Source organism: Cylas formicarius, unplaced genomic scaffold, assembly GCF_029955315.1.
Source record: "Cylas formicarius isolate icCylForm1 unplaced genomic scaffold, icCylForm1.1 PGA_scaffold_12__32_contigs__length_19106922, whole genome shotgun sequence".
NCBI classification, from domain to species: domain Eukaryota; kingdom Metazoa; phylum Arthropoda; class Insecta; order Coleoptera; family Brentidae; genus Cylas; species Cylas formicarius.
In genome coordinates this window covers 8,984,257-9,004,580 of record NW_026844225.1, presented here as the reverse complement: position 1 = coordinate 9,004,580, position 20,324 = coordinate 8,984,257, and the positions used below count along the sequence as shown (strand labels likewise).

The window sequence follows — 20,324 nt, the reverse complement described above, 5'->3', positions numbered from 1 at the left end:
ATAATAAAAAAACAACTTATTTTCCTATGATTTTTTTTTATTTTGCTTATGGAAAAATGCCCGTACACGATTTATAAAAAATAAAAGCAATTAATTTTGAATATTATGGGTTCTGACATATAAAAACCTATTTGATAGGCTTAAGAGGTAAGAAGAGCAGTGTTATTAAATAAAAAATAAGTGTGCAATGTGCAAATATTGCAAAGTTATGGTTCAGCCACCACAACATTGCCAAAGAGAGATTCAAATTCTAATTGACTCGAGTAAACTAGCGCTCAATTACCAATCATAATTTCATAAAATTATAATTAATAAAAAAAAACATACCTTAGGCAACAAATACAAAATATCACATATTTTAATAACAGAACCAACATAAATAAATAAACGCACAACTAAAAATTATTTTTTAGACTCTTTAACAATGGACTAGAAAAAAATTATTCAGTAAGGTTCAGTTAAATTTTACATTCTAATATCTATTATTTAAATAATAAGGGAAAGATCAAATTTTTCATATGGTTTTTAACTCAACTTTACACGAATTTGTATATAACAAACATAAATAATAACAAAACTTAAACCTAGACCGTTGATTTCCTGTTTACCTCTGGAAGCTCACCTTTTCACAGAAGCCTTTATGCATTTCGTATCGAATTAAAGCTAGAATAAAACTGACACACCTTTATCAAATATCACTTATTCATTGAAATAGTGGGGTTTTCACTTCCTATTCAAAAATAATACAGAAGTATTTAGAAACAGTACAAATTTGAAGAGCCAAAATAAAATACAGTTTAACGTTTATCTTATGGTCATACTCATACATAATTTATGATCACGATGGTCCCCCCATCCGCCATTCCCTTTTCTTAGCTTACTTTTCTTCAGAACTGTAGTATAAGTGAGTATTAAGTAATCTGGGTACAGATGTCTTTTTGCTGATTTCAGCACTTGTTGTACTTTGGATATTACAGACGTCGACGCACAGTTATTTTTTTTATGGTGTACACCGCTAAAAATTCAAACATGGAAAATCCCATATATCGGACATTTTGAGAAAAATGCTTACCATTCTCCAATATGGAAGACCCTCGGCCCTCTAGCCACCATCGCGTGTAGTTTTTGTTTCAAACAGTTCTGCGAGATGTGTTGTAGAGACCAGTCCCAATTGTAATCGTCATATTTGCAAAAATAAGCCGCACATTTCACAATTTCATTCCAAGTACTTCGGTTGAACGCCATTCCCATATTATGTTTGCTGCTTATCCAGGGAGTAATTTCTACCTGCAACACAAACATTAGTAAAGACAATATGTAACAATAATGTGACAATATTTTTAAAAGTCCACGTGACATTGTCCTAGAAATTAAATTGATCTTACGATACAAAAAGATTAAAAAACAAATATTTAACGTTAAGATTGATCATTAAAAATTATGCGGTGATATCACCTCTTCGTTTTTTAAATTTCAAATAATTTTGCATCCACAATTATTATGATTTCATTTTGCCTGTTACCCTTAAACTTCTTATCGTTGGCAAAAAAAACATTTTTGCTTATCGAAAATATTTAGGCCTTCGATTTTTTTTTTTGAAACATCCTTGCATGGTCATGTATTTTAAATCATAATTATCACTGATGTGTTATGTTGAATTTATATATTCTACATTGCTACCATGCCATTTGAATTGAATTCAGTCTTAGGTATTGTTATAGTTCCACACAGTTGGACCACATACATAAAAACGGTTTATATACATGTCTTATATGCACTTAATCTTGACTAAGTTACATCAAATTTATCATTCCATTGTATTTTAAGTATAGTTCAACCTTATTAAGCAAGCGCAGAATTCACTTTACAAAATCACAAACAATTCATCATATATACATGCATTTTTCTCAGGTTCCTTGATAAACTACCAGTTGTAAGTAGTAGCATAATCTTCAAGTCCTCAACTTTTGAATGGTTGAAAAAACACACAAAACAAAATCTCGCCAAAACGGACCTCGCTTTAGAAAGGTTTCTTGTATAACAAGACAATTTTACTTTAAAAAATGCATTTTTTAGTATTTTGAAGTAAAATGCAAAAAGAAACGATTTTCCACAGAACCAAATCAATCTTCCACATCACATCAAGCAGAATGAAAGCAGGCAAAAAGCTACCTTTTGCGAGTGCTGATACAAAGACGGTAACACCTGAAAAGTCCATGATGGCTGAATCTGGCCCAACTGTTTTACCGATTGCTCTTTGAGAGCGCGCAAAGCTTCTTTCTGTAATTTATAATGTAATTTGATGCTTTAATCTCAATAATGATAGTTTTAGAAATAGAAAAGAACATTTTAAAATTAGGATGTTCTTTAAGGCAGATTAGAGCCATAGAGATGTGCGAGTGTTTCGATTTATCTTCATACTTATGATAGTGCTTCACAAACATCAGTTTAAATTTATAACTGAACCAATATATCTTACCTTTTTTGAGTCACCATAGTAATTGTAAGTTTTTAAATATGTTCCTAGAGATAAAATATTGCAATGCCTACAAGCCTCCCTGCAAGTTTTTTCCATAAGTTTTAAAACATGTATAAAATCTTGAGCAACATAATGATCCTCTTCTAAAAATAACACTAGTCCGGTGTGATTTCTCGTGGCCTCTAGTTGATTGAACACATGATTCACTTTCCACCACCAGTGATGCTTTGTTTGAGTAAACTTTGCTTCTCGATAGTGACCATATAGGTCTGGATACAAGGCGTTATTGCATTTGTTTTGCAATGCCCTAAAATAAAAAAAACTGTGCAGTGCACAGAAAATGTTTTGTAATTCTCAATATACTTTTCTTTTTTAATATCTCTTGGGCAGTCAGCGGGATCCTCACCGGGAAACTCGCGGGGATGAGTTTGTATGGAAAATGGATAAAATATCTGTATAATCTTGCAAAAATCTATGCTCTGTACCAAGCTATTTATTTCTTCATCATAGTAATCATGAGAGAAGACAATCAATGCCTGTGAAATATCTCGGGCTTGTGCAAGACTCACAATGAGGTGCCTCAAATATGTTATTCGATCATGAATCTAAAGTTAACAAAAACAGATATAAATTTCATTAAATTTTAGCATTAGTTTACCTGTACAACAATAACTATAGAGTCGTTCTGCAGAGGTCCAAAAGTATCTTCGTTGTAAACAAGTTGTTGCTGATTATATTGTGCTATATTTCGTTTGATTTCTGAAATGTTGAGTATAGTCTTGAAATAACCTATGTTACTGTAGGTTCCGTTTGGACCTATGACTGTAAAATTTTTAGGCTGCGGTGATAAAAATTTGTGCAAAACAGCGGGAACCATGCTAAGTATAGCTGCTTGAGAGTCATTTATTTCCGAATATGGTGACTGGGATGTACCAAAATCCAAGAAATTTACTTGAACCCATACAAATATTACTACAAATAATATCAAACCAGCTCGAATCCATGTTGTACTACTTCGACGTCGCCAAAGCTGGCTACGTCCGTTGCTCATTATATCACATGTCTACTTTTAATTGACCTAGAAGAAAAAACAAAAACAATAATGAAATAAAACTACCAAGGGAGGACTGACTGGCGTTTAGTTTAATCGCCAATTACAATTGAATCAGAATTTCCCAGCTAGGTGATTTAAACATACATTTAATATTTATTTGTTTAATATTTATATTTACTCATGGTTTTAACAAGAAAATACTTGTGTAATAGCACTTTTATTGCATGAATTTCCAATGTGCGTGGTAACTTCCCCAGAGATTAAGAATAATTTAATACATAAAATATTGATCCATCCGTAGCCTAAATCTAATCAAAAAGATGCTTATGCTCCAAAATAAATCATTTAATTAATTAAAAGGTCATATTATATAATTAACAGAAGTAATTAGCAGATTTACTTTTATAAACTTTGGGAACCGCATTGCAATAATTTTAATGTTATCTATATGCATTAACAAAACTACTATAATATTATCTAACTTAATAATTAGAATGAGAACTGCTTTATAGAAATGGTGTACACACATATATATATATATATATATATATATATATATATATATATATATATATATATATATATATATATATATATATATATATATATATATATATATATATATATATAAATTAAAAAGGATTGAGACTCTTTGGTTTTGTCGTACGATAATAAAATTTAGCTACTAAACATAAAAATATGATTTAATTTTTTTATTTCCAATTTCCCATGTAACTGTTGTGGTCGCTATACAACTCACGTGATTTAATCAGCATATAAAGATTTTATGGTAATACGTATTTAATTCAAATTATAAGAGCAACAGCAAGTCACGAGACTAAATAAGATGCAGAAGCACAAAGATACAAGACAAAAATAAATTTGTATTGTTTTGGAATACCTTCAAGTCTTCAATATCAAATTTAAGCAAAGTCTTACATTTATCCGATTAATAACAGTAAGACTTACATGTTTCTCATATATTTTCAACATTTTAAAAATATTTTCTCAATTCCATCCGAAGCCTAACAGTTATTTGTTTATAACAACACTTATTTTACTTTTTGCAATACGAAGCATAGAACAAACTGTCAAAATAAACTCTCATAGTTCAAAATAAGAGAATTGATGTAGATCAAGGATACAGAATATTTGCGGGTTGGACTGCTTGAACACAGATGGAGCTGACTGTTAGATTTAATTGAATGACATTTGCCTGATATTTTGAATGATTTAAATATTTGTAATTTGTTTTGCCATACTATATTACCCTATCAACTGGGCCATTTCCGCCAGTGTGTTTACCAGCCTACGTAAATACAAAAAAGGAGAGATTCATTACATTTGGTTAATATTTATTTATAAAATACACTATATACTCGCGGTATTTTTCAATATATGTTTAAACAGCACCTACATGATTGTTTTCAGTAGTGTTTCCTTTCAAATTTTTAAATATGTGGTTTTCCGGTTTTCAGTGCTCTAGTAGGGTATTCCAATGCCGGTCGGCAAATGCAGTTGAGGACTATGCCAAGAATTGTATTGGTCTAGCCACCTAAAATATTGTAAAAAAATAAATCTACAAAGTAACAAATAACAGGAATTTATCAGATTTATACCTAATTCGCATACAATTTTCTATCCGCTTCACTTACCTTTGTTCGTCTTCTGACAGAAATTTGTGATACCCTTTCCTTTTCGGTGATTTTTTCATTTTAAATAACCGTTTAATCCTCTTGAAAAAATTGCGCGCATCAAAGTTTAAATAGAAATATGGCCGCAACTCGGCCATTTCAAGTGTCGAATAGAACAAGCCACTCCGGATATTTAGTAAATAAACGCATTGAGACTACGTTAACTCTGCTCTGCATTTATTAATCTAAATGTCTAGCGTTCAGGCACATTACATACATAGGGAAAAATTATCAGAAACATAAGAATACTTCTAAATAAACGATAGTTGTTAAGTAAATATTTATAAATTTTTATTGTCGTAAAAACAGCAGATAACGAAACAATAAGGCCGTTTGTTGGTAGTTCATGTAATGGGGATTATGCGTTGAGAAAATTCTATTTACTTAAATCGTAATGACATTGTTCCTACAAAATAGGTACCGACAGAATTGTTTATATTTGTACGAGAGACTTTGTTTATTTATTTTTACATACAACATATTTTTAGTGAAAATATGAAATTAGAGGGTGATTGTACATTGTTTAATAAAATTTGTGATAAATGCTTAGAAATAATTTAAATATTAGAAATTAATATACTGTATTTCTTTGTCACGTATAAAAACCTCTAAATAACACTACAAAATAAGCAAACATTTTCTAGCCGTAGCATAAAATTCTTAGTTTGATCTTGTTCTTCCAAAAATACTTATTTCAAATACTCAAATACTCCCAAAATTCAAGTTTTAAGAAGCAATTGAAGCTTAATTAGTTTGGGAAACTGTTTTGCGTTTTTCAAGCGCTTTGGTCACTTTCTAGCACCTATTCAATCAATAATGGCAATAGTATCCAATTTTGGGACTTTTATCCCTTTTACAACGTACTTTTCACTGAGAAAGGGTTCTATAGTATGCAGTGTATTTCTGGCCCCCTTTCTGAAAAAAAAATCTAAGAAATTATATGCGTACTAGAAACCAAATGCTATAATAAAAAGGAAAAATATAGATATATAAGTGTGGTGTTAAAACACCCATGAATATTTGAATCCTCTTCATATCATTGCGTAAAGATAAAATTTGTTGTATTGATAAGTTGCTGCAATCTGCAGTACACCTCTGTAACCATCAAAAGGGAAATTGCTAATTATTTCAAAAACTATTTGTAACATAAAAATATGCCAACAGCTGTTTTAATTTTATATTGATTTGCGTTATTTACCAAATTTTGTAGAAGCAGTGGCGTACTTTTTCTCTAAGAACTAAGAAACACATATATTTCTACGTTATTGTAAGTTTGAATTTATCTTTTAGCGTTCCGCTTATATAAATAAAAATCTATAGTTACTTTAAACACTCTGTATTACGAAATAAACACTTGCAAACCTATATTCATATGATTTTTTAAAATTATTTTAAGTTGTTTTTTTTTTTGCTTTTTGCAGCAGAAAACAATTCGCTTTGACCCAATTAAATCGCTCAAAAACAATAACATTGCTTTTAAATCGTAATAACTGATACGTTTATTTAATTTAGCACATGGTTAATGGCCGTTAGTTTATGAGTTGTGATATTTCTGCTCTGAGTGTTTTATTTATAACAACGTCGAATTTAATTTGTGTTTATATGTTTGGGCAGTGCTTCCCAAATTTGAGAAAATAAGAAAATAAGTGAATGCACAAAGAAATTTGTTAGTTGATAGTTATATAATTAGTTATAACCAACACATACCATTGAATGGTGCTGATTTTTTGTTTTCAATTATGTATTTCAATTTGTATTTGTATTTCAATTTGTAATACCATAGTTAGAAACTTGTATTGTAAATGGACGTTAAGGGTATTTATTTGAAGGAATTGCAGTAATAAGGCAATTGTAGGTGTTTAGTTAAATCCACATTTATTTTTTATGTAAGTTTTTTATATTTATATTATAATATCTACAAGAAATGTACACCGAGTTTATAATACAGTTTGTTTAATAATTTAAGGAAAATTTACAAACAGAACAAACAATAATATGTTACAATTATATTAGTTTGCGGTAAAATGTATTCATCGCGTTGAAATTGCGAAATGTATAATTTCAAATTGGCTTGGGACCGGCTCGCAAACTAAATAACGATGAACACACCTTATAATAATAAAAATATGACTACAACGTTAAATTATCATAACAAATAATCAACAAATTTAATAGCTTTTTCTATAATTTAAACAAATGACAATTCGTGTGGCAACTTCGTCTTATTTATGTGACCGGTCAGTCAATGTGGTACGCTAATAATGCCCAAATTGACTTTTCAGAAGAAAGTATTTTTGGCACTAAGTATCTAGAACAAAGTGGTTTAGGGGATTGTTGATACTGTATACGATTAACTGCAGTGATAATATATAATATATAATATATGAAACATTGTTCGGCAACAGATGTTAAAAGTTTTTAATTACACTACATGTATATTGGGAAGTAGTATATACTTACAAGTATTAGATTAATAATTCGTTTGAGAAATGGAATTGTCGTATTTTTTTCCCTGTTTGAGTAAAATTTAATTTTTCTTTGCCCCGCATTACACAGCAAAATCTTTTGGATTACTTACTTACTTATTGTTATACTTTCATTAGTAATATACGGGGCTGTCATATAGCCGACAGTAGGTATACATATACAGATATAAATAAGTTAGTGCTTTTTTTATCTTACAATTTATCTATGACGTGCGGAATTTTATTACACACCGGATACGTTTAGTTTAAGCATTGAAATTCAGTTTTGGTAAAAATACTGTTTCGACACGTTTGAGAAATTGAACATTTTCTAATAAATATTTGAGGTTTACATAAATATGCGTCTAAGGTCTGTGGGTGACGTAATCATGCTACATTGGGGACATACTTTCTTGCTGCCCTGTAAAATACAACGTTCAGTTTCATCTCAGGTTCAATATACTAAGAAACGACTCACCAAAGTATGCAACCAGCACTCTTCGCAATGGACGTGCCAACAGACTGTTGATATGACTGGTTTCTTGTAATGTTCCTAAAAAGAACCGACTTACACTTTGCGAGCTGATATACACGGTTTTACACCCAACCCATTGCTTAAAAGAATCTGTCAACTTGCTTATTTTAAATGGATCATTCCGTATATTATTACATTTTGAGATTCTGTGTGAAATTCTAAACATATCTTATGTATAAAGTCCTATACCTATATCTAGCTGTTTTCGAAATATATGACCTTGAAAAAAAAAATGTCCCTTCAGCTTAATCAACTTTGAAAGTGCGTATTTTTGTAATTTTTGAAAATTTAATTGTTATAATTGGCAAAACGCAAAAAAAGAGTCGTTGACATTTTTGTCATTTTCATTGTAATATTTAATATTCACATTTTCATTGTCGCTAAACTTGTTTTTTTCAAACACCCTGTAACTTTAAATGTAATTAAGTCCAGGATATATTCGCAAAAATTAGTTTTTTTCCGTTCACATACTTGGCTATCAAAAAACAATTATTACTATTATGATCAGTATTATTACTATACTAATTATTAGTTGTCATGTTTGACAACAGAACACAATATTTGTACTTGGATTTGGTAACACTTAAAGTTATAGGCTGTCTCATTTAAACGAGTTTAGCCGCTTTGAAAATGCGAATGTTTGTGGTCACCCTGTATAAAAGTAGAGAGCAACAATAACAAAAACGTGGATTTAAGCCTCTGTTTTTTTTTCATTTTGCTAAATATGAATGAAGACAAAATTTACAGAAATTACAAAAATATTTAAAGTTGGTTAGATATAGGTATAGCACATTAGACATAAGATATGTTTAGAATTTCACAAAGAATCTCAAAATGTAATAATATACGGAGTGCTCCATTTGAAATAAGCAAATCGACAACAGCAACTTCCGGTTGAAGCGGAAGTGACAGAAGTTGAAAATATTTTTAAAAAGAAGTGCAATTGGCACGTGGCTTGGTCTAAATTACATTTCAATAAGTTTTTTATTGAACGGGTTGGGTGTAATCATTGTAGTGGTGGTGGAATCCTTATAATAACACGCAAATTCAAGAAAGAAAATGGTGTTTCTAGCTCATTAAAGTGTTAATGTTTGAATTCGGGCGATGACACTCCTTGTATTAATTGAATCCCTTACCAAACAAATTAAACACTTATATTCCTCAACGGACTCGGTAGTGCTGGCTAACTCTCCCCCTTCCGCTTCTAATTGCCTAATTCTATTTCTAAGTTCTTCTATTATTTGAGCCCGACTGCTGGGCTCAGCATCCGAAGTACTGACATTACTATCACATTGTTGACCGTGGACCTGAGATCCTTGACGTTCTAATTTAACCTCTACATCGCCACTAGAATTCACCGTTGCCACCTGGAATTCGATAGTGTGTTGAAATCACATTTTGTTGTTTTTGTAAATCCATTACCTGAGACTGCTGAAGTCCATCTTTTTCGCTATTTTCCTTGATTACTACGTCCGATTCGGAATATTGGGAAGGCCCGAAACTGTGGTCTTCAGGTTCATCTCCGTCCACTACAACATCATCACCTTCATTGTCAACTTCTGTTATTCTACTTGCTGCAGCCACCAATGAAGTTGTTCGTCTTCGTTGACTCTCGTGCCATTCTTCTAATTCGGAATCCCCTTCGACGTCTACCGTTTCATCTTCATCGTTATGATTCTGAAACAATAAAAATTCACAATATCTCTTTTCACTAATAAATGTAGAAAATTACTTTTCGGGAGCATTGCTCCACGTGCATATTTAATTCTTCTTGGGTCCTATGAGGTCGTCCGGTGCAAATAGGACAGCCATCGTCTGCTTTTCTCTTGCGGATCTTCAATCTTAGTCGTCCTTGTCGATTGGTTTTGATCCTCTGAAAAGTCTGTAAACATTCAATGCGTTAGCAAGTCAGAGGAATTATCAATTCGCTCTTTGCCTACTTCCCAACGTCCTTCGGGACCACTATCACCTGGCAAGGCTGGTGGTCTTCCCGGTTCTGGTCTGTTTCTTTTCCTCGAAGCTGCGATGCCTGTTCCGTTCAGCTTGTACAACCTTTCTAACTCTTGCATGAAGTGACTTTCGAAATCACCTGGTGATATGCTAATTCCACACACGGGACAGCTAGATGGATCTCGTTTTTTCTTATTTAAAACTAGGTCTGTAACAAAATTGCGTTTGTTATTGACGACTAGTCAAAATTTTCCTAAAAGTAAAATTTATTCTCCTTAACACTACAGCATTCTAACAAACAAATTAACCTTTAAAATAAAGTCATTTTAAAAAAATTTATGTATTTTTTCCAAAAAATTAATTCCTAATTATATGAGTAGCATAAGATAGTTCCAGATGTGTTTAATAGGATTAAGGTCTGCAGAGTTTTTTGGTTGTGTATTATCATGTTGTGGTATAAATTTTGGACTCGGTTTAACTGTGATCTTATAGCTCTTTCTGGGTCGCACTCCAGATTCGTGGAGTCTGTTTTTGTGGATATTCGCATTCCTGAAGCATGTCTCACCAAATTATAATCTTCACTCGCTGTTGACGCCCTTTCTCTTGGAAGATAAGGTCTTCTGTAACTATGCCAGACTCTGATATCCTCCAATAAGGGTATATATTATTGAATTATGAAGGCAGAAGAAAGCCATTCGTGTCGTTCCCAATATAGGATATATGTCAATCTAATTTTCAAAAATTTAAAGTGATGCTTCTTCCTTGCATTTTTATCTACTATCAGTGCTTAGACGACCAAAATTTAAACAATCTGTTAAAGCATACCCACAGTGGCATTGTTTTTACTCAGTACGAGCATACATGGACACTGCCAACTTGATGCCTTATGAAGTAGTGTACAAGATAGGATTTTTTCTCTTTTATGTGTTCCACTTTCTTTTTTTAATGTATTGTATTTTTATGACTTGCTACAATTGTATGATTTCTGTATGAAACGTAGTTGAGTTTTGGTGGTGAATGGCTTTGACAACATTGAGAATAATAATTCTTTCATTTTCTCAGCAAAGAGTTCAGAAATACTAGATATTTTCAAGAATGAACTCTGCCGACAACTGCAGAACAGTAACTTTAATTCCAATTTTAATCACTAAGGCACAGATAGGTCAACTACCTGTCACTTTGACAATTATCATGGTGTACTACGCCCATTTTGATTACTAAGTTTAACAGTTCAATTATGATTTATAGCCGTCTTGCATTAATAAATATACTTGTAAAATACATTGAACATATTTATTATTGGTCAAAAACTATATCTATGAGGTTAGCGCCAAAACTTGCCTGCCTGACATAGATGCAGCTCCAGTATCACGATAAAACTTTTTCTTCTTTTAAATATATATCTTACTAGGCTTCGAAAAAAAAATGAAGTCTTGCGACAAATTGGTTTTTTATTGACAGAATTTTAAACAAGGCGTGTCGCAAATTCAGTATAGGGCAGTCATAAAGTTTTTGACAAAAGAAGGGTTAGCACCTAAAATTATTGAAGAAAGGCAGGATGATGTGTACGGCCAAAGTTCTCCTTCGTATTCTGTAGTGAAAGAATGGGCAAAACGTTTTCGAATGGGGCAGGAGTCCATTGAAGATGATTCAAGAACTGGTCGACCAATGGAGGTCATAACGGAAGATATTGTTGCGATTGTGGAAGAGATGGATTGAGTGATCGACGTTTAAAGGTCAAATAAATCTCAGAAATTACTAAGCTTTCTGATACAAGTGTTCGTCGAATCCTGCATGATCATTTAGGTATGCATAAGGTTAGTGCAAGATGGGTTCCTAAAAACCTTTCGGCTATTCAAAAACAACGCCGTCTCGAGTGTGCGCGGTCTTTTTTGGAACTCTGTGGGTCGGAACCGAAGCCTGTGATAGAAACTATTGTAACGGGAGATGAAACTATGGTTCTTTATTATAACCCTCTATCGAAAAAAGAATCAATGCAGTGGCGTCGTAAGGGTGAAGCACCTCCAAGAAAATTCAGAGTCTGAGAGTCAACAAAAAATGTGATGGCCACGATCTTTTGGGATTGTGAAGGAATTCTTTTGATAGATTTTAAAGAAACTAACACCACTGTCAATGGTAAATATTACGCAACATTATTGCATAAATTGCGAGACTGCATACTTGTAAAACGTCGACGAAAACTGACCAGAGGCGTGCGTCTTTTGCACGATAATGCACCTGCCCATACTGCTGGTGTTGCACAAGCTGCCATTTTAGAGTGTGGGTTGTAATAGATAGATCGTCCTCCCTATAGTCCAGATATCGCCCCCATCGACTATTATTTGTTTGGATATTTAAAATAGGACTTACGTGGACCGCGGTTTAACGACGAAGTTGAGTTAAAAGAGGCTGTTTTAGCTCATTTTGCAAACAAACCAAAAGAATATATTTTTTAAGGGATTGAGTTGTTAATAAAGAGATGTAATAAGTGTATTGAAGTTAAGGGGGATCATATTTAAAAATAAAAAAAAATTGTTACTCTACTTTGTTTCTTTCATATTCAGGCCCGGAAATTTTGGCGCTGCCCTCGTAGCTAGTTACATATAATAATATTTATTATATATGAAAATCGCTTCGCCACCCGTATGCGGAAAACAAAGTAAACTGTTTCCTGTGTTAAGTTCTATTGCCATTCTTTGGTAATTTGACTGGTGATATTTATTTATTCAAAAGAAAGCAAAAAGAATGAAACTTTCCGTAAATATCTTCACACACCTACAGATTTCCAGATTAAACTAATTTTAATGATTAAGTTTGGGTTGTACCAATTTATTATTTTCAATTCTTTATAAACGAGTTTCATTAAGAAATTTTCCAGAAATGCTCCTTACGGTATATTTTTACTAGCGAATTTATTAAAAAATGTTTAATTTAAATTCAAAAAACGTTTTTATTCATTTTTTTTTCGTACAACAGTCACGATGAAGCATTAGATATTTTAAGATGATAATAATATTTCCCTATTCCTGCCTTTGGCGGTTTTTGAGATATTAATAATTTTCGATATTTTTCTGCTGAAACTGGCGATAATTTAAATTCTTATTGTTGGGTTATTTGAGTATTCAGAGAGCTGAAATTTTGACTGTAATTTGGCAGTTCCTTTCTTGTAGCCACTTTACACTAATTGAACTTATATTACAACAGCATATTATTTGTGAAAAATGTTTAAAAGGAAATATTTCAAAAAGTAAAAATATTAGGCATATACAACTTTATATAAAATTGCCTTAATTTTTGATTCTAAATATGACAAGATTATAAAAATGAGTAGTTTCCATTAAAAAAAAAAGGTTTTTCGGCGATTTTTTTAATTTCATTTTTAATCTTATTTTTCGCGTTTCCTGTATTATTATGTATTAAATTTATTCGTTGTTCGAGTTCTTTGTCTACGACAAAAATTACTAGAGCGACACGATAAATGCTTCCGAATGAAGAAAGTCTTGGAAACGTCATTCTTCGCATAAAAAATGTCAGAAACGGTTAGACTGAGGTATTGGACATTATACACAAAATATGTCTAGACCTTTTCTATAGAATTCAAAAATGAAGTAATATACCAGGCGTTCCATTTACGATAAGAAAGTTGATACTCGCCCACGAAAAATGAAACACCCTGTATTTACAACATTACAATTAATTTTTGTATTTAACTGTTGGCTCCATTCCCTACAGTTTCTGATATAAGTGCCTCAAGATAAACGTCCCACCCCATACATTTTTTTCGAAATGGAGTATTTGTTTATTATCAACTATTCTGACTGATAATTCAAACCAATTTCATAAAATAGAAATATAAGCAGCATTGACAAACAAATGTTTCATTAACGAGATAAAAAAATGAATTGAAATTGATGAAGATTATTAAACTGAAATTATGAAAAACGTTTTCATTATCCATGGACAGTGTCGACGGATTAAAATACAAAAGGTTTATATAGGCTCAAACTTTCGGTTCACGCGTATTAAGTCAAAAAGTGAGAAAAATTTAACGATATACGAGTTGTCCCATTGCAAACGTTTAAGTTGTCCTTACTTTTCGAAACGAACGGCCCTAAAAATATTTTAAATTGGCAGAGGAGACTTAACAACCTATATGGAAAAATTTCAGCAAAGTCTACTTCCCGTCCCATTAATCGTGACACACCCTGTATTTGTCTTATAATGACAGCATAAAACTTAATTTTTTGAATTTTTGGTGAGCTTGAATTTTACGATTAACTACACACAACTTTCTTTACTTAAGTAGTGCCCACACTGTTTTAATTTTACATTGATTTGCGTTATTTACCAAATTTTGAAAAAGCAGTGGCGTACTTTTTCTCTAAAAACTAAGACACTGCAGATGGTTACACATATAGTTCTACGTTATGGTAAGTTTTAATTTGTTATTTTTGAGCGTTCCGCTTATATAAAGAAAAATCCATAATTATTTTAAACACTATGTATTACGAAAAAAACATTTGTAAACCGATATTTTCAGTTGTTTTTTTTTGCTATTTGCAGCAGAAAACAATTCGCTTTGACCCAATTAAATCGCTCATAAACAATAACATTGTTTTTAAATCGTAATAACTAATATGTTTATTTAATTTAGCAAATGGTTAATTGCGGTTTGTTTATGAGTTGTGATATTTCTGATCTGAGTGTTTTATTTCTAACAATGTCAAATTTAATTTGTGTTTATATGTTTGGGCAAAGCTTCCCAAATTTGAAAATCGTTAATCAACTAACTTTGGTATTATTAAACTTTTTTTTTTTCAAAAATTGAATTCTTATTTGGATATTTCCACTTTCCACGAACTAAGTGCATAATCTTGATAGGCTTTTGTGCTATTAAAAAGATAATCACGGCTTTAATACAAAATTCATTGACATGCACAAAGAAATTTTTTAGAATACTATTTTTGAGTTATAACAGATTTTTTAAGAACGCTCTCTATTTTTCTTTACCACTGAATCCTGCTGGTTTTTTATTTTCAATGATGTAAATCGATCCTTTATCTTTGGAATACCAAAATCAGAAACGTGTATTGTAACTGGACGTAAAGGGCATTTATTAGAAAGAATTGCAGTAATAAGTCAATTCTAGGTGTTTAGTTACATTAACATTTATTTTATAGTTATGTTTTTTATATTTATATTATAATATCTACAAGAAATGTACAGCGAGTTTATAATACAGTTTCTTTAATAATTTAAAGAAAATCTACAAACAGAACAAACAATAATATGTTACAATTATATTATTTAGCTCTAAAATGTATTCATCTCGTTGAAATTGTTAAATGTATACTTTCAAATTGGCTTGGGACCGGCCTACAAACTAAATAACGACGAACACACCGCATAATAATAAAAATATGAACATGACAGCATAAAACTCTATTTTTTGAGTTTTTGGTGAGCTTTCAGTGTACGATTGACCATTCAGAAGTTTCTTTATTTACGTAATACCCACATTGCATCGATAATTCTGCCTCCACCTGAGCTAGGCTCTTTGGGAAAAATAAGTAATGGAGTACTTAAGTGGCGAAGAAAGAATAAACAAAGGGAACTAAGATACAAAAATATATCAAGCGGGAATCTGTTTTATCCCTGCGAAAAGCTGTGAAATATATTAGCATTTGTCATTTTAATAGTCGCAGGGGTAGATTGGCGGATTTGTCTGAAACATCGACGAAGCCCGCATGTTGGGGCACCTGCGGGCCTATATCCAGCAGGAGTTTCAAAACGTATTTATAGATTTCTTCGAACTATTATCATTTTCATGTATCTGATGAAACGGCGTGGAACTATAGATTGTGTTCGATTTTTGGAGTTTGTGGAGGGAGCTACTTTACTATCAAAGGAAAAAATCATTTTCTTATGATATTGCTCAATTTTAATGTCGATCAGACTCAATCAGTATTGGACAGCAATTATAGAAATGAGCTATACTGCTGTTAAAACAGCGATATCTGATAAAATACTTTTCATCTTTTAATACAAAGAATTAACCTTCTCTAGCTCTCTTGTTCCTTGTAATTGTAATCGCCTACATTTCAAATATGCACTTAACGCTGCTTGCGGTATTTGAACTGTTAACCCATTTCGTCCCAGTTATCACATCCAGGAAATATTTTTGCACATCCATTTAGACATTTTATTATTATCACTACTAAAGGACATAAAACCGTAGAAATCGCTAATTTATGTGTAACGGAAAGATCTTATATATGACTTCAAAAGTTAACAAAAGCGGTACATAAATTTGTATCACATTTTCAAGTAAATCCAAAATAGTAAAAAAATATTTTGGATTTGTATTGCCATTTTTGTTAAGTCTATAGCATGTAGATTGTATTGCAGAAAACATACATTGGAATAGTATATTGATTATGCTTTATTTTTTGAAAATATTTACTGGTGCGTGAATGCACCACTCGTTTTATCTGTGAAACAAAACTTTGTTATTGCAAGTCTAGACAAGTCAGCGCATGTAGACTAAACATCCAACAATTAGTGTGTTCTTTAGTATTAGTTTGTGCCTTGTGCAGTGAACGTTACAGCAGGTAAAATATCGCATTTCCGAGGTATTTGACTCAAAAGGAATCAGAGGCGGCTATAGAGGAGATCGTGATGGATGAGGAAAATAACAATGAAAGTCGTAAGTATTGGATTTACGTATTCTTATGAATTGTAGCATTCCATTGTAAATTTATGCTAAAAATAACGTGAAAAAATATTTACAGAACATATTGACGCTTTCTGTATTCCACACGACGTGGATACATTGACTGACGAAGAAGATATGAACGATAACATAAATCTACAAGAGTTTGGGGAACCAACTGATATAGTTGGAATGATACAGCTGTCCTTCAACAGTCCTGTAATTCATCGACTACTGAACCTGAATTGGATTCATCAGATGATGAAACCCTGGAATTCAAAAGAAGATATATGCTTTCTGCAAACGACAGGCTTGCCTTTACTGTCAAATGGAAGAAAGGTCAGATTGAGTACACACACACACCTATATCCGATGAATTGAGATCATGTGAGGAACTAAAAAATAGGCTTTCAGGAGAAACTCCGCTTGAAATATTTTTTATGTTTCTTGATGACAAAGTGATTGATTTGATTTTAAACCTTACATTGCTTTGTGACTTTTAAAAATTGATAAAACAATTACTCAAAAAAATCTTGCACCTGCCATAGATGAAGTGCGTTATGATAATCAAGGTCACCTCATGATTGTTCATGCTAATAAAGCCGGAAGATGTAGAATCTGCCACAGCCACACAATTTACGTTTGTAATAAGTATAATGTGCATTTATATACTTCATGCTTTGTAAAATATCAGCAAAAAGGTATCCCATAAGGGTGTGCGCTCACGCACCATAAAATATTCTGCGTTTTTTTGTATCAAATCAGGTTCTATTTGGAAAACAATCCACTTTTAGTTGTTTTCTGTCGAATTTTAACTTTCTTTTGTATATTTATGTATAAATTATATGTTATATCTTATGTGCCCCTAAACATTATTTAATGTTTTTTCCCAGTGGTTCGTTTACGCACCAGTATTTTTTTGTATGTTTTTTTGCAACACATGAAATTTATTTTTAAGTGCAACAAAATAAATAATTTCGGAGCATTTGTTCTTGCAATTGGAAGGTATCTACTCAAATCAATACCCGAACAATATGCGGATCATATTTTTATAGCCATATGTTTTTTCATTTATATGTTTCATATTATGTGTTCTGTAAATGCAGGTTCATAACGTTTATAAACCATTAATAATAATAATTGATAAAATTCATCTTTGTACCGAAAGTCTCAGTACTATACTTACTTTTTTTGTTGTTGTTATTATATCAATTGAAGATTGTTAGTTAAACTAGAATGTCGAGCAAATTTGCATATTTATGTTCAAAACAAAACCTAATTGTTTTTATTAATCTTGAGATCATTCCATAATTAGTCCGCTGGGGGTTTAAAGGCAATAAATGTGGCTCGACGAATTTAATAAGAAAATTTCGAGTGCTTAGCCCTCTAAAGAAGATAATATTGGCGCCTTTGCAAGTCGAATTTCCAACATTTACGGAGCCACTTAGTGTTTATAACAGATTTAATTAATTAATTTGAACGGCCTAACAGCCTTTTGACTGTTATTACTCCATTGCTACGGGGTGGAGTCAAAAAGTAAGAGTTTACGCAGAATATTTTTCATCTTGTGGGATCTTAACGAATATGGGTACAGATATGGTTAGTAATTGGTGCTGATCTTCAACTGTGCTGGCAACATTTTTCATTATTTTTTAAATAGTAATATATAGTGTGTAGCAGAGTGGTATTTCGAAGAAAATTATCAAACGGCTAACGAAAATTGCGTTTTTTTTTTTAATAGGATCACCAGTATTATAGCGAGCTTAATCGATTCTTAGACCTAGTTGACAGATATAGACGAGTAAAAGAAAAAAAATGACGATGCATGTGTGATATTTATTGAAAGTTGGAGAAGTAATATACAGCGGGCTCTATTAAAAAAAAAACTGAATGCCAATGGAATTCGTAATATTCGACAGACTGAATATGTTGGAATTCAGGATATTGTGCGCAGTTCACTTTATATTTGGTTTTTCTAATATCGTTTTCAGACTTCAATAACAGTTTGCTGAAACATAAAACCCTTTTATTTGTGTATACAAATATTAATGTAATATATATTTGTATACATTGTATACATTTGTATATTTATTTCTTTTTTAATGTGAATCATTTTTTTTATTAACAATTTTTATAATAGTTGATGCGTTTTTTGTATATTTATGTCCATTCATTCGATTTTCCAAAAGTTGGCTTGTCATTCTAATATGTTTTTTTTTGGGTATTTTAAATATTGTATTGAATTTACGTAATTTGATTTCTTTGTAACTGGAATTTTACTTTTTAATGGAGTAAAAATTGATTTTATTGCTTTGTGAGGTTCGCGACTAAAAATATTTATTGCAATATATTTCTGATTAATTGTATTATTTTTTGATATTTTATTTCTATTATAACACATTTATGATCGCTGTTTAAAAAAATGATATTTTTCGGGAAATGATTTTCAATCAAAATTGGTTTGGCTTTTGATAAAATGTTTCATCTATATTCTGGTGACGTTAGTATTATAGCATGATCTGTCAAACCAATAATAACATTTTTTTTTTATTTCTGTGGTGATTAGAATTATAACTTAGATAAGATTTCTTATTAAAGTTAAGTCAAGAAAATTTACTTTTACAATTTTTTCAATTTCAATGATAAAATTATTAACAGCATTAAGAATGTCATTAACGTGATTTTCTGGTATAGCTGTTAAACGTTAAAAAATATATATTATAATTTAAATTTTCATGATATTGTAAACAAATATTATTTAATGTTGGGTTAACTGTTTCTATAAATAAATCCCACATTTTGGTAAAATTGTAGTAGTGATATATATACTACTACTAATATTGTCTAAACACGAACCAAAACGAAAACTATTTTAGAAATATAATTGGATAGGTATTAACTTGCCCAATAAATATATTGGCCAACTTTTAGAATATCTTATAAATGGACATAAATATACTAAAAATGCATCAACTGCTTTACATAAACCCGAAAATTTAACAAACCACGAATTTAATTTCAAAGAAATTAAAATTTTAACACAAGATAATAATTATGAAACATTGACGATAATTGACAAACAATTAAATAAACTCTTAGCACCTATTAATAAACATAAACTTTAAAGTCAAAATATTCATGTCGGTTATTTAATATTTGAACCCTCCTAATTGACTAAAAATATTACTAGGGCATGTAAATATGTTTATATAAAATAAATAATTTATATAATATTTGTATGTATTTTAGATTCTTGAATTGTATTTGAAAGTTTGAATAAAACATAGCTTTATTGAGACCACCCGGTATAATGAAAGTACCATGAATTTTTTCAAAAAATACTGAAGTTGGTTTTTTCTTTATTCTCTATTTAAACAAATTTTTTTGTATCTGCTGTTAGTAGAAAACGTATAACAAAAATAAAACCGGGAATAA

General features: G+C 31.1%; 2 protein-coding genes across 3 annotated transcripts in view; both read right to left on the bottom strand.

Annotated features, from left to right (window-relative positions):
* Window positions 1-27: 27 nt before the first annotated feature.
* Window positions 28-4,622, bottom strand: LOC132695718 (alpha-1,6-mannosyl-glycoprotein 2-beta-N-acetylglucosaminyltransferase). Of its 2 annotated transcripts, XM_060660160.1 has the most exons (7): window positions 4,503-4,622; window positions 3,138-3,557; window positions 2,843-3,084; window positions 2,480-2,786; window positions 2,173-2,280; window positions 1,073-1,287; window positions 28-1,015 (listed from the first exon to the last, which is right to left on the bottom strand). In XM_060660160.1, exons 2-7 carry the CDS (start codon window positions 3,528-3,530, stop codon window positions 805-807), a joined length of 1,476 nt encoding a protein of 491 aa, XP_060516143.1. In that variant the 5' UTR covers window positions 3,531-3,557; window positions 4,503-4,622; the 3' UTR covers window positions 28-804. The 2 variants fall into 2 exon arrangements, with proteins under 2 accessions (XP_060516143.1, XP_060516144.1); XM_060660161.1 differs by lacking the exon at window positions 2,173-2,280.
* Window positions 4,623-7,678: 3,056 nt separating this feature from the next.
* Window positions 7,679-20,324, bottom strand: part of LOC132708581 (E3 ubiquitin-protein ligase RNF220-like) — a 189,924-nt gene continuing 177,278 nt past the window's right edge. Inside the window, exons 6-11 of the mRNA XM_060680978.1 lie at window positions 10,168-10,385; window positions 9,960-10,109; window positions 9,650-9,904; window positions 9,364-9,594; window positions 8,171-8,245; window positions 7,679-8,113 (exon numbers count right to left, since the gene is read on the bottom strand). Coding sequence (XP_060536961.1) covers window positions 8,042-8,113; window positions 8,171-8,245; window positions 9,364-9,594; window positions 9,650-9,904; window positions 9,960-10,109; window positions 10,168-10,385 — 1,001 coding nt within the window. The 3' untranslated portion in view covers window positions 7,679-8,041. The remainder of the gene's footprint in view (window positions 8,114-8,170; window positions 8,246-9,363; window positions 9,595-9,649; window positions 9,905-9,959; window positions 10,110-10,167; window positions 10,386-20,324) is intronic.